Source organism: Primulina huaijiensis, chromosome 8 (genome assembly GCF_012295235.1).
Source record: "Primulina huaijiensis isolate GDHJ02 chromosome 8, ASM1229523v2, whole genome shotgun sequence".
NCBI classification, from domain to species: Eukaryota; Viridiplantae; Streptophyta; class Magnoliopsida; order Lamiales; family Gesneriaceae; genus Primulina; species Primulina huaijiensis.
Genome location: NC_133313.1, coordinates 1,778,404 through 1,794,263, shown reverse-complemented (window position 1 = coordinate 1,794,263; position 15,860 = coordinate 1,778,404). Strand labels below are relative to the sequence as shown.

The window sequence follows — 15,860 nt, the reverse complement described above, 5'->3', positions numbered from 1 at the left end:
ATATTTTAGGTTATGCTTCACTTTAAATCAAATAATGGTAATTTAAAGTTTTTCTTCAAAGATGTTGGATACTTATGTCTAAAAATTAAAAAAAAAAAATCAATGAACAAATAATAATTCATCATAAACGAAACGGACAAATCAATTTTTAAAATCAGATGATATAAGTCCAACTTATCATGTCTAAATACAGATAATAAAAAGCGAGAAAGATGACCACAAATCTATATAGCAAATCTAAAATATAAATTTAATTTTTTACTTGTATAGTTTTTATATTTAAGAAATGAAATTCACTTCGACATCATAGTCTAATTATTCATAGGTATGAATTTTGATTTACAATCATGTTTCAAAATAAAATGAGAAGAAAAAAAGAAGGAATGAAGAGAATTAAGAATTAAGAAATAATTTTTTTTTTTGAAACACATCACATTTTCTCAACATTTTTTTTATTGAATCAATGATATTAAAAAATATATCAATTGACAACTCAATATTTCACACCAACGTATAATTTTTTAATAATAATAAATAATAATAATTATATATACATTTATATTTGAATGAAAAAAAACTCTGATTTGAAATATGAAAAAAAAAAATTAAAACATAGAGAAATCATAAGAGTTATATAATTTAAAATCATATGATAGAATTTCATCTTATCATGCCTAAACATAAATAATAAAGGGTGAAAAAGATTAACATATATCTATATAGAAAATCTAAAATATAAATTAAATTTTTTTTACTTGTAAAGTTTCTATTTTTAATAAATGAAATTCACTTTGAAGTCATAGTCTAATTATTCATGGGTACGAACTTTGATTTACAATCATGTTTCAAAACAAAATGAGAGGAAAAAAAGAAGGAATGGAGAGAATTAATAATAAAAAAATATAAAAATATATTTTTTTTATTTTTTGAAATACATAACATTTCTCAACATTTTCATCGAATCAATGATATTAAAAAAATTTATCAATTAACAATTTAATATTCCACCCCAACGTATAATTGCTTAATAATAATAAAAAATAATCATTATATATACATTTCTATTTGAATGAAAAAGAAAAACTCTGATTTAAAATCTAAAAAAAAATCTAAAACATAGAGAAACTATAAGAATCATATAATTTCTTTAAATAATATCAACTTAATATAGTAATAATTTAAAATAAATTAAAAATTTTCACATATTCGATTACGGGGATAAACAATTTGAACACATGTTATAGAAATTTTAATTGCTCGGGGAAAAAATGAAGAAAAAAATAAAATATTGCGTTGAGAAATATGTATTTATTGACAAAAAAAACTTATTCAAATTACCTGAATCATCAGATGAAATTATAATAAAATGAAAAAAACATAATCGAATATATATATGTTATAAGAATAATAGTTACATAAAAAAAACCAAGCAAATTTCTGTCGATAAAATATCATATATCCGAATAGAATTAAAATATGATCTCAAAAAATTTTACTGCTCACTAAGTGTGTTAATTAAAATATTTTGTGAAATCGAAGTATATTAATTCATTCGACTAAAAAATCAAGACTTTCACATGAGAATGAAAATAATGATCATTTTGTTAAATTGAAACTATACATATTTAAATCTGATTGTTTTTTTAACATAACCGAAGTCAGAAAACTTCAAGTCTCCAAAGCAATAAATATAATAAAAAGATAGAACCTCGAGACTCGAGATGTAATTATGTAATTAAATCGTCCAACCAAAAAATGAAGAAAGAAGATAATCCAAAGCTAAATATCTGACAAATGACAAAATTACAAAAATACGATATAGTTATAGAAACAATACGTGTAAGTGGATCGACTCATCAACTTCCATTGAAATATGATCCATACAAGGAAAAAAAACTTGTTATCCGTTGGTTATTAGCGGCATCTTGAAAATATTAGAGTCGAAATACGACTTTCAAATTATTTTTTGAATTAGTGGATGCTGTCAAATGTAGTTTTTAATGCAAAATTGAACATCGATATGCAACTATGGAATTAAACCCCCAACCAAAAATAAAATAAAAAAAATTCAAAGTTAAATAGACAATGACAAAATAATCTTAGTGATATCAAATGACAAACATAAGGCGCACCAAAAGACAAACATAAAACATGAGAGCATTTAGTAAACAAACAATGAAAACTCTCATTTTTATAATAAATAGAAGATATGCACGTGCGTTGCACGTGTCGAATATACAAGGATTATATGAGGAGAACAATTCTCATCTTACTCTCACTATCTTTTATTTTTTAACAATTAATCTAATCTACGATACCTAGATAAAGTTCATATTTTATTTTTTGCTTGAGTTCTTGAAAACTAATATAATTGAGTTGTTTTAGGATTGATATACATATAAATATATATTGTTGCAATATTTTGTCTAAATATAATAATATTTATTAATGTGATCCATAATCAGAACCGTATTCTTACTATCACTCTGACACCTATTTTAATATCACAACCTTAAAATTGTAAAAATAATATAGTAGATGTAAAAGTAATTTGTTTCACATAAAAACGATTTGAATTCATTCTTATTCCCAATTTTCTATCACTTTGATCATGTCTATAAGAGTAATTATTACACATAAAATCAATTTAAACTCATTTTCAATCTTCTGAAGTGTTCCCTTGTGGCACCAATCAATTATTTGTGTTTGTCATGCATAGAGTTTTATGGTTTGGCCCATTGACACAACGTCAGTGCAATCCTCATTATATTCACCATTAGCTTAGTACATGGCTTTGCATTATAAATCATAATTATAAGAAATAAAAGTCATATCTTAGATACAAATATAACTTTTGATTGGAAGATCAAGAAACGTTTGAACTAAAAGATTAATCTTTCACTATCATTCAGTTTTGTTGAGTTAAGCGTGCATGAGTGAGAGTAGTACTGGGATGGGTGAACTCCTGAAAAATTCTCGTGTGTTAAACTGGTGACATTATGTCGCTTATTTTAAATTACATTAATGATATAGTTTTTTTAATGAAGTTTAAATTTCATTCCAAAAATAAAATTTCATTTTTCTTCAATTTATTGTAAAATTTATTAATATCTTTTTCAAAAATAAAGTCTCATTTTTTTCAATTTATTGTAAATTCATTAATACCTGAAAAAACAAATAAAAAAACATGTATTTATTAATACTATTTAACGAAAATAAGGACATACATGTAAATTCACACAATTTTATTAGATTTTTCAAATTTATTATTCGCGTATTATTTACGTTATTCATGGATGTTAATTTACTCAAGTTAAAAATAAAAATTGTCACAAAAACACATATGTGACTATTTTACGGGTCAATTTTTTGAAATATGTCTTCTGTTGACCCGGATCATGAAAAAACATTGTTTTTCACTCCAGAAATAAACTGAGTCAACCCATATCAGAGATATATATCCATGAGACCGGTTTACAAAATACCTACTCAAAAATTGGAGAACTATAAAATTTTGAATAAGAGTATATATTTCATTTTTATTCGATTTATTTTAAATTCATTAATTAATGGGGAAAAAAAAAGAAATCAAACAAAAGAACATCCAAAAAAATAAAGATAGAGTTAATAAATCGAAAAAAGAAAAAAAGAGAGAAATTAAAACAAAAATAATTATTTTTAAAATAATTATATAATTCATTTTTAAAAAATGGAATGTAAATTTTATTATTCTTCTATTTATTTTAAATTCTATTAATGATATAGCTTTTTAAAAAAATATAGAGTATAAATTCCATTTAAAAAATAGTGGTTAAATTTCATTTTTTTCAATTTATTTTAGAATTAATCGGTGAAAAACAAACAATAAACATGTGTTTATTATTATTATTATTTTAAGTATCATTAAAGATATAATTTTTTAAAAAAAAAGTGGAGTGTAAATTTCATTCAAAAAAATGAAAGTTAAATTTAAATTTCATTCCAAAAAATGATGGCTAAATTTCACTTTTCTTCAATTTATTTTAGAAACCATTAATAGCTGGGAAAATACAAGAAAAATATATTTATTATTTTTATAATTTAAAAAAATTAATTTAAGATATAGTTATTTTTTTAAAAAATAGAATGTAAATTTCATTTCAAAAAATAAAGACTAAATTTCATTTTTTTTTCAATTTATTTTATATTTATTAATTAATAGATGAAGAAAACAAACAAACAAAGATATATGTATTAATTATCATTATTTACGTTATCATAGATATTAATTAACTCAATTTAAAAATTAAATTGACACATAAACTTTTACGATGTTGTTTCGTTGGTCAATTTTGTGAAACATATCTCCTATCAGACCTGAATCATGAAAAAACTTTATTTTCACTCAAGAAATGACTGAGTCGACCCGTCTCAGATATATATATCCATGAAACCGTCTCACAGAAGACCAGCTCAAAAATTGGATAACTATAAAATTCTGAACAAGAGTGTAAATNTAAAATTTTGAACAAGAGTGTAAATTTCATTTTCATTCGATTTATTCTAAAATTATTAATTAATGAAAAAATAGAAATCAAACAAGGAGACATCTAAAAAAAATAAAGATAGAGTTCATAAATTAAACAAATAGCCCTTTACACAGGACTCCCAATAGTTATATTCATGTACGAAACAGCTGGCCTAACTAAGAACATCTGCAACCAGTATGATTCATCTCTAATCCCCAACCGTAGTCACCTCAATCAAAGAAGATGGATACCTTAGCCTACTTTCTGGTATATGCCATGGGTCTCCACTCTTCCTTACTTTAGCGATAGCAATGGTTCAACAATTCTGATTGTTTTTCCATCGTAGTGCTAGACCAGAGTTTTCTTCAAAGCCTCAATCCGTTCTCGCGCGCCCCTACTAACGGGCTTAACCGCGGAACGTACGTTCAAGAACCTTGGGTCGTCTCTGTTTGACCAGTCGGTCTCACAGTCAGGCAGGCTTAATCAATGAGAGTAGAGGATACAAAAGAAAAAAAAAAAAAGATAAATCAAACAAAAATAATTATTTTTAAAATAAGGATATAGTTTATTTTTTAAAAAAATGAATGTAAATTACATTATTCTTCTATTTATTTTAAATTTTATTAAAAATATAAATTTTTTTAAAAAAATAGAATGTAAATTTTGTTCCAAAAAGAATAGCTAAATTTCATTTTTCTTAAATTTATTTTAAAATCCATTAATAGCTAAGAAAAACAAACAAAAAACATGTATTTAATATTATTATTATTTTAAATTTTATTGAAGATATAGTTTTTTTAATAAAAAAATAGAGCATAAATTTCATTAAAAAAAGAAAACTAAATCTTATTTATCTTCAATTTAATTTAGATTTTATTAATTAATAGATAAAAAAACAAACATAAATATGTATTAATTATTATTATTTAATAAAAATAATAAATTTACAATTCAAAGCAATAGATATAAGTACGAACGAATTATTTTTCACGTCTCAATATTATATGATATGATCCAAACGAAGTAGAAAAGATTCAATAAAATATTGGACTTTCACGAAGGACATTGTCCCATTAATTATCCACACAGCATAAACACTATTTTTAATTTTTCTTTTTGGTAAAATTTGTTTGCTTCCTTTATTGTATTTGATTTGATTGATTGTTCTTCTTTTTCACGCTGTTCTAAACATTTATACCCGATTCTTTTCTTTTCTTCCGCTTGCCAAGAAGATTACACAGAGAGGGAAAAAGCTAAGAAATCTACTCGTTCATAAATGGCAAGAAGTAATACGATCCATTTTTCCAGCAGATGTATGCTTACACCAATTTTGTACGTATTTGTTGTTTCATGGGCAGTAGCTACCGGAGCGCGACCTCGGCACCCTTATTTGAACGGCGAAGAAAAACCCATCAGCAATATTTTTGACACTTCAAAATATGGAATATTTCAGCTGAGCAATGGATTGGGGAAGACTCCTCAGATGGGGTATCTAGATAATCCCTTTTACTTATTTTTGTTCTTCTTTTTAGTCAGTACGCTTTTTATTTTTCCTTTAATTCTTTGAATGTTCGTGGGTTTTTCCAGTTGGTGAAATTGAGGCTTGAATAGGGAGATATAAGTTCAGATTGTTGTGATTGATTTGGTGCTATGCCTTTCAGTTGGAGTTAAGAGTTGTAGGACTTCCCTTTGATTGTAATGGAACAAGCTTGAGTTTTAGGTTATTGCTGCTGTGTAGGAATGGTACATTTTATTATTGATTGAATGACTATATTTTTGGGCAGATGGAATAGCTGGAATTTCTTTGCATGTGATATCAATGAAAAAGTTATCAAAGAAACAGGTATTCTTTTGCTGTTGTTATTGATATGCTAAATTGTGATTTAGGATCCTTATTTCTTAATGCCATGTATAAATAATCTTTTACGTAGGTGTAATTTATGACATTTTAACTCAAAATTTAAAGATCTCTGTGTTTTATATGATGAATTAATGAGCATTGCAAAGTACTGCTGTTTGTTTTGAGAAAGCTAACATTTATTTTCTATTTCAGGATAGTTCGCCTATTCTTGGATTTTTTAGCATTTGCCTGCTCTTTTTCGAAATTTAACTTCTCTTTTTTTTTTTTGTAGTTCAGTCTTCTGGGGTGCCTGAAAGATTTGACCTTTTTCTTTGTGCTTGTTGACAGCTGATGCTCTTATTTCTACTGGTTTGGCCAAGTTAGGATATATCTACGTGAATATAGGTTAAAATGACAGGTCTTCCTTATTTTACTTATTTCATGACTTGGTATGTTCTTGATGCTCAATATCATGAAATGCAGATGATTGCTGGTCTAAGCTGTCACGGGATTCCAAGGTGAATAAGTAACTCTGCTAAATGAATTTTAGCTTTTGAAATATATGCAAAGATTTAGTTTACCTCGAGAAAACTTTTTTCTTTTCTTTTCCCTGCACCAAAGCTCTTGTCTTAGAGGTGTCTTCCGTATTTCGGATTCTATTCGTGAGTTGTTGGAAGTGTACATCTTCATGCCCAAAAACGAAAGACGTGAATAAAGCACCCGAAAAGTGTTGGACCTTGATCTCAAGACCATAAAGATCTTGTTCTAGATGGTTAGCATGGTTAGCTTAATCATGCTAGAACCTGGATTACTGTGCAGGGTCAACTAGTTCCTGATCCTGAAACTTTTCCATCGGGAGTTAAAGCTCTTGCTGATTATGTGCATTCTAAGGGGCTCAAGCTGGGTATCTACTCGGATGCGGGGTAGGAAGCAATCTTTAGCGTCTGATCAGGACAACACAATTAAGAATATACGAACAATACATATTCATGTTAAGTGATAACTACAAGTGTTTCTGATATCTTTGCTTATCTCAGTGATTCTTGAATTGAATTTTATCAGGGCTTTCACTTGTCAAGTACGACCTGGGTCACTTTTTCATGAATCTGATGATGCAAAACTTTTTGCGACTTGGGTGAGCTGATGTTTCTTTATTTATTTTTGTAACTTTCTTTTTTCTCACGATTATCGTTGTGTTATCATTATTAAAATACATTGTGTTTTTTTAAGAGAATGTGATTTCCTGTTATTACTTGTGGTTTATTTTGCAATAAACTCATAATATCCCCAAAGTTAAAAAACTGCCTAGTCACTACTTAAAGTTGGTGGACCAGACCTTGTAAGGTTTTTGGAACAATAATCAATATCTTTATTACATTAGCTAAAACTTACTTGATGTTGTGAAACTTATAAGTTTTTTCTTTGTTGATTAAAAACAACTATAAATAATAAATCTCTTGGTTTATAACTTTCATGCTGCTGCCATTGCTTTTCTTTTTTAGCAACTACACGTGCTTATGCCGTGGCTTATAGATGCCATATTTTCATTGCCTCTAGGGTGTTGATTACTTGAAGTATGACAATTGTTTCAATCTAGGCATTGAACCAAAAAAAAGGTAAGCATCCAAATATGGTTTTACATTTTGCCATCCATATCCTGTTTTAATCATGTATCCACTATTGTCAGGTATCCGCCGATGCGTGATGCCCTCAATGCAACTGGACGTGAAATATTCTATTCACTTTGTGAATGGTATCCTCTATCACCTTCAGTCTCCGATTTCATACATGGAACTTGTTTATCCCCCACCTATTTTTAGCATCTTAAAAGTTATCTAGAATCTAAAAATAACTTTTTGGTTTTAAAATTTTTATAGGGGAGTGGACGACCCTGCCTTGTGGGCAGGAAAAGTTGGAAACAGTTGGAGGACAACAGATGACATCAATGATTCGTGGGCAAGGTATTGAATTGAACCCTTTGCTTTTGTTGTCGGTCGAATATCAGATGTGCCTGCTCGTGTAATTTTTTATGTACATGTTAAAACATGTCTTATTAGCAAAATTTTATCTCCCTCGAACCAATTAACTACAAGCATTCCTAAAATGTACCGTTCACACATTCAAATTAGATAAACCCAAAAGTTCATTACCTTTAAACCTGAGGATAAAGCCCATTGATGAAAGAACAGATACAAATGTTGCTGGTAGAACTGCAATAACATATGACCTTTTATCTTACCATAGATCTGTGTTAATCCCATGTTTCATGCAAAGAAGTTTATGGAGTGGTATGTAAGGGGAGGGGGGTGGCGGGAGGGACGCGGGTGAAGATGTGCATATAGTTATATGTACCAACACCTACATTGATGTTTGAGAAAGCTGCTGCATCAACAAACTTCTGTTGTGTTTTTCATTAGCATGACAACAATTGCTGATCTCAATGACAAGTGGGCAGCATATGCAGGGCCTGGAGGATGGAATGGTAACATTTCAAATCTTAGTTATGTAGATGCAACTAGGAACAAAGTTTACTGATTCTTTTTGTGACTTCTCATTTGGCGATTTGTTCAGATCCAGACATGTTAGAAGTTGGAAATGGTGGCATGACTTACGAAGAGTATCGAGCACATTTCAGCATTTGGGCTTTGATGAAGGTTCTTTTTATAACACTTTAAGATTGCATTTCTAGTAAACACTTTCGTATTAAGGCAATAAGGCCCAAGGAAATCCTTAAAAAGTTATGCAGCTCTTGGGTGAGGTCACCATAGTTGCATTTTTCTTGGCTAATCTTAAAGTTTCATGGATCTTTTGTTCCTCTGAATCAAATTTTTTTTATGCTCTTTAGATATTTCCGCAGTTTTCTTCCAGCTTAAATATGTGGATCTCTACTTTCTAGGAAACAATCATCCGAAATATTCTTGTTGCCAGTGATATGAAATGATATTGACATTTCCATCAGTCTTAAACTAATGTTTACTTGATTCTGCAGGCCCCACTTTTAATTGGTTGTGATGTGAGAAACATTACTACAGATGCATTTGAAATTCTTAGTAACGAGGAGGTTATTGCTGTAAACCAAGGTAAAATACATCTTTTTGCTTCTGTCTTTCTCCTTAAGACGGATGGCAAGACAAATTTAAAATGTATGTTGGCAGTTCTGCAGTTCTTATTACTGACTCATATATTTTATTTGCAAAATCATTGCCACTTACTTCTTGTTGCATAAACAAATGAAATTTTATTCTGATTACAGATTCACTAGGGGTTCAAGGAAGGAAAGTTTATTCCTATGGACCTGGTGGTTGTTATCAAGTACGGCATTCCTGGACTTCTTTTACGCGTTTTTCCCATTTTCCGACTCTGTTTTCAAGCTAAGTGAAGTTGAGGGTCTAGTCCCTTGCATGTCTTTGTCGAAGCCTTGGGAATTTTTAAACTTTCGCACATAAACTTCTGAAACAGATACCTGTAGGAACAGAAAGCGAGGTGTATTGTCCCGTTTGATGACATCTTACTTCAAATTTCTGGGACATCTGTTTCTGAAGTTTAGGAACAAAGGCTTACATGTTTCAATCTATATAATTAACTCCAAGAATAGTTTCGGTTTTTTTTTCAGATGATGATTTGGTTGCTGTGATTCTGTTACATACTTAGGCAAATCATATTTGTTATCCAGATTTGGGCCGGTCCACTTTCTGATCAACGTCTGGCCGTTGTTCTATGGAATCGATGTTCAAAATCTGCTATAATCACTGCTAAATGGAACAAACTTGGACTTCAATCTTCTATCAGTGTCTCTATCAAAGATTTGTGGAAGGTATTCTAGAATTTTATAATACCCAACAATTATCTCGATTGTTCTATTTCGCTGTTTTTGTTGCATTTCGCTAAAAACTTGGCATTTGGGCTGTTATGTGTAGTTTCAAAGAAATTAGTTGCACTACTATCATCTAGTATAACTTTGGTATAACAGTAGATGCCCAGTTGAATAAATTGTATAATACTATTGCCAAAACATGCTTTGTTCATCTGTCTGGCCAATTTTAAGCAGCGGAACTTTTTTGTATGTGAGTGAGAATTGATTTGTTATAATCACAATATCCTTGTAGCTCTTAGAGGGATTGGTTTCTTGTTGTGCTCTCATTTTGCAAATATTCCCGTTAATTTCCTTGTGCTATCTAATGCAGCACAAATACGTTTCACAAAACAAGGCCTCGTTCAGTGCTCGAGTTGATGGCCACTCTTGTGAAATGTACGTTTTTGCTCCATCAATTCAGATGCACTCTGCAAGCTAACTCGCCAGCTAAAGTGAGTTTCAAATCCTGTAACCATTTTTAATGGTCATCGTTGTCCTCTTCGAGTTCATTAAAAACGGAAGAAAAAAATAGGGTATGTGGGGATTTAGTATGGTAAAAGTATTTCCTTTCCACATGCTTCGAATCAACCTCTACTGTATTATGATGCGTGTGATCTTCGTGTATAAATAATGGTTTCCTGTGCTTAAGCATTGCCTTGGGTGCAAATTCATGGATTCTTGAGATTTGTATAGTGTACGTGTATGAATTATGATATATGATATTCTAGACAAAATATTTCAACTAATTATAAGGATTAATTGAATCATGTGCAGGTATGATAAACACCGATGATTCAGGCACACGCATTGTCTGTGTAAAGTAGAAGACATTGTGTAATACATTACAAATTTTATAGGTACCGGACGATGATGAATGACAAAATATGCCCAGTAGATTTGACATTTAGCGTTAAAAAGAAAAAAAAAACAGCTTTTAATAAATATAATAAAAATATATATATTTTAGCAACATGTTATTAAAAGATACTAGTGTTTTATTGAAAGGGATGATTGTCATGTATTTTTTTTTATATTTGATAATTTTTTTATAAAAAAATATATATTATTTTATTAAGATATGATATTTATATATTATTTATTAAATAATATTTAATAAGATATTTAAATTATAGATAAATTAGATATAAGTTGGAGAAAAAAATTAATAATAAACACAGTCAACAAAGTTTGTTAATAAATATTATGAAAGATTGACATATCAAAGTTTGTTTAATAATATGAGTAGATCTTGTGTGACATAGTTTTACGAATCTTTATCTGTGAGACAGGTCAATTCTACCGATATTCAAAATAAAAAGTAATACTCTTATTATAAAAGGTAATATTTTTTCATGGATGACTCAAATAAGAGATTCGACCCACGAAATTGATCCGTGAGACCGTCTCACAAGAGTTTTTGTGTAATAATATAGGATTATTGTGCGACCACTAATAATATGTATTTCTTGAAAAACTGTATTAAAATGCCTGGATCCATAAACATAAAAAATCAAAAGGCGCTTTTAAAATTCTAGCATCACCACAATTCGCAATAATTCTCCATTAGAGCTTTTGGCATATACAAAATGAATTCGAAAAACTAAGGTTCGCAATCAATTACATAAATTGACCATTGAAAAAATAAAAACTAAAGCTAGCAATCAATTTGAACAAACTTGGTTCAATGTGTGATGTAGCCATGAATAAAATTACGCAATTCGCGAAGATTCAGGTGACCGGCAGACAATTGAGTCCGGGTGATCGGCAAACAATTGAATTCGGCGAACAATCGACACTCCAACAAATCCAAAGAACAAATTTCATGGATTTTCACTTACGTCACAAAAAAAAATATATAAAGATGTCGAGATAACCGGCGAAAACCCTCAAAAGTTGAAGTATATTCCCCCTCAAGGCAAAAACTTGTGTGAGACGATCTCACGGGTCGTATTTGTGAGACGAATCTTTTATTTGGGTCATCCATGAAAAAGTATTACTTTTTATGCTAAGAGTATTACTTTTTATTGAGAATATGGGTAGGGTTGACCCGTCTCACAGATTAAGATCCGTGAGACGGTCTCACATGAGACCCACTCTTCCCTCAAAACAAGAGCATTTGAATAGTTATTGGTTTTGGCCTTTGAGAAGATGCATTTATTGGCATAATTAATGAAGTAAACCGGGACATTTAAAGATTTAAAAACATAGAGCTAGCATGTACATGGAAAATATTAAAACAAAGAGTTGAAAATGCATGGAATTTTATATAAAACAAATTATATTCACTTTAATAATCAAAATGTCAACGTTTTTATGAAAATTTAATAATTTGAAATGGGATAAAAAGAAGTCTATAAATAGTCACTACATTCAAATCTCTTTTATCAATAACAAATGGCAAACTTCACAAGACTTGTGTTTTGGATTCTAACATTGTTCTTGACTACATTAAGTGTCAATACAAATGCTGTATTATTTACCCTGTCACCCTCGTCATCTCTGCTGCCTCCTCCACTGTCACTATCACCGCCACCGCGACCACCACCACCACCGCCACCGCGACCACCGCTGGGACCACCACCACCTCCACCCACTTTATTCCTTTATTGCATAATATTTCTTCCATGGTCACCTCCCCAAATAGTCATTATATCTATCTATTGCCCACGTCCGCTTCCACCAATACCAACAGCACCACCCCCGATTTGCTTCCCATGCCCTCCCATTTCACCTTTTCCGATACTTCCTCGGCCTAGAATTTGCCCAATCCCCCTGCCAACTCCACGTTCTTAAACGACGGCCATGCACGATCATCCTCTACTCTACATGCTATGTACAAATGCTAAGCAATAAGACTTCCCATGGCTTGGATTACTGGCTAAATAATCATGGATCGAAAACTTGTTCGGGCAACTATCATCAAGATTTAATATATTCTACAAGTTGTAATTTGTAGATTTCAAATCTACTGTTTGATATTTGCACTTGTATACTTTACAAATAATTAAATAAAACCAAAGTCATCTTCATGGGAATTTAAAAAATCATTAGAGCTCATTTTATACTTGCTAATTTATTAAAATCTCAGTTTTGAGATACTGTACGTGTTTATGTCTTTATTTCTCATTCTTCTTGAACAAAGTTTGCTTCAGTCATAAAATAAAATTTGTTCAAAATATTTTCTAGTTTATATATATACCGACCAATCATCATCACAGTCTCCGGAAACACTATTTGTGGATGGCCAAAGCAATCAAAATATGGTCAAAATCCGTTTAAAATTTCAGAAAACTTTATGAGATTGGCAAGAGTTAAATCCACAATAAAATCCCGGCCGCGCACGGAGGCCAATGCTCGCCCACCCGCCAGCACGGAGGGGAGTGAAACTCACGTGCCACTCCAATGATCGCATTCGCGAACGCGATGGCCGAACACTTCTGGTGCATTCTCGGCCATTTTGGAAGTTTCATGATTTTACGACATGCATTTTAATTATTATGAATTCTTAAAGCTTTAACCAACACTTCCCAATACGAATTTTGTACAAAAACGACTTCAAAATTTTCAAACACCTGTTTTCAACCCTAACCCATGAAATATCATTTAAATTATATTTTAGGAATTTATCGTTTTTTGGATTGAAAACCAAAATCAAATAGACAGCTATTGAGGTGAGGCTTACTATATTTTATTTCTAATAAATCCGTTGACATTTGGCTAATTTAAATTAAATTTTTGTTAACTATTCATATATATTGCATCATACCGTATCACTTATAGGTAATATCGTTATGTATATTTGATTTTTTGAAATGTTATTGGTTCGTGATTGATTACTGATCGACTACGGTAAATAAATAAATGATTGAATTCCTGATTCGTGCCACGAACAACTATCAACGTACCGATTGTTAGAACACTGGAAGAAGCATAACGTAGCATTAAGCTGCATTACAAATTGCACGTGCTTACTACAAATTTAAGCGTAATAAAGTATTTGTAATTTTCAATATCCAAAGTCAATCAAATAATTAATAATGAATAATTCCTTTACTATTACTGATACTCACTTTAAATTTAGAGTCTGATTCCAGCAAGTAACACTAATCCAGACACAGGTTTCGGATTTGCCATGAGTCTGAAATAACGAAGAAGACCGTTAGAAGAGGGCCGGGAGGGTGTCCCGACGTAGCCCCTCCGAATCTCAAGTCAGATATTGATAATATAAAGGGGAGCAGTTAAGCGTGCTGCTGAAAAATAATATAGTTAATGAATGAATTAAACACTCAAACCTTGTATTTTAGAAAAATAATGAGCACGTCATGAGGCTTGTCTTCCATTTGAGCTAGAGATGGACCAGGGATAGTGGGCACATCTGTCCATGGGGTATCAATTACATAATCACAAACCCCAAAAAAAAAAAACAAAAAAACAAAAAACCAAGTTCAAGATTATCTGACACTTTGTCGGATCATGATTCTATCTGCATTTGTCATCTAATCTTATAATTTTAAATTTAATAATTGTCGTGATAGAAACAAATAAAGTACGAAATTCCAATCAGCCAATGTAATGTAATATTATTTATTTATATTGATAAATGATCGAATATGTAGGCAAAATATTTCTTGAAAAGGCAATGAGGCCCATCAAAATATATAAAATGATTTCCTCTGTATTGGATAGAAATCATACCAATGAATATCAAACCAAGCATTTCTTGGTTGCCCCCAATTATTTTAAACAAATTTATGAATTAAAGAAAATTTATTTTATAAGAAATTCCAAATTAAATCAAGGTATGTAATTGTGAATATGGAAAGAATTCCACCAAAAGAAATTATTATTTTAAATATAAATTTTATTCATAATATTTCCAAATTTATAAAGAAAAAAACTTGTATGAGACGGTCTCACGGGTCGTATTTTGTGATACGGATATCTTATTTGGGTCATACATGAAAAAATATTAATTTTTATGCTAAGAGTATTACTTTTTATTGTGAATATCGGTAGGGTTAACCCGTCTCACAAATAAAGATTCGTGAGACCGTCTTACAAGAGACCTACTCATTTATTAATGACATTCCATTATCAAAATTTACCTCTAGCCAGGAATTTATGATAATTGATTTTAGTAAATCTAATGGATATAATAAATATAAGATGGTGAATTATGTGTAGCGGAAGATTTTATCATATTAAAATAGTTATTCATAAAAAAAAATTAAATTTATTTATTCCTTCCAATTTTGGGATAAAATAGATATAATAGCCGACTATAAGGTCAATATACGTCCAACTTTTTTCAATCTTTTTCATCAATTAAAGCACAAAAAATGCATGTTAACCTGTTTTTGTGTGTGTGTGTGGACCAGTACGTGGTCAACTTGGAGAGCAAGTTCGAAATCAACTTGGAGAGGTTTTATCAACAGCATTCAAATTTGTTTTCTCACAACAAACTATAATTATATTTAATACGATAAAAAAAATATTTAAATAAAAAATTGAAATTATCCCCCACTTGATAGACCTGTCCACGGGGCGGATTAGGTTCAGGTCTAGAAAATCTCGACTCTTAATTGGCCCATCGGATTACGGAACGGGCAGTCCGGTCCGGATTCGGTTAACCGAAGGGTCCGGGTCCAATTCGGCCCGA

General features: G+C 30.4%; 1 protein-coding gene across 1 annotated transcript; it reads left to right on the top strand.

The window, feature by feature from the left end:
- Nucleotides 1-5,592: 5,592 nt before the first annotated feature.
- On the top strand, nt 5,593-10,965 carry LOC140982977 (alpha-galactosidase 3). Its single transcript, XM_073449791.1, has 15 exons — nt 5,593-5,996; nt 6,293-6,351; nt 6,697-6,753; nt 6,832-6,866; nt 7,168-7,271; nt 7,411-7,483; nt 7,906-7,964; nt 8,036-8,101; nt 8,226-8,309; nt 8,766-8,830; nt 8,920-9,002; nt 9,338-9,428; nt 9,602-9,660; nt 10,022-10,162; nt 10,533-10,965. The coding sequence occupies exons 1-15, from the start codon at nt 5,785-5,787 to the stop codon at nt 10,638-10,640; spliced, it is 1,296 nt and encodes a 431-aa protein (XP_073305892.1). The 5' UTR covers nt 5,593-5,784; the 3' UTR covers nt 10,641-10,965.
- The last annotated feature ends 4,895 nt before the right edge of the window (nt 10,966-15,860 follow it).

Bases quoted from the DNA above. Each gene is read 5' to 3' on its own strand.
- LOC140982977 (XM_073449791.1), top strand. From the start codon at position 5,785: ATGGCAAGAAGTAATACGATCCATTTTTCCAGCAGATGTATGCTTACA. The intron at 7,272-7,410 runs GTAGGAAGCAAT...GAATTTTATCAG, and splicing joins GGTATCTACTCGGATGCGGG to GGCTTTCACTTGTCAAGTAC. The intron at 8,831-8,919 runs GTAACATTTCAA...CGATTTGTTCAG, and splicing joins AGGGCCTGGAGGATGGAATG to ATCCAGACATGTTAGAAGTT.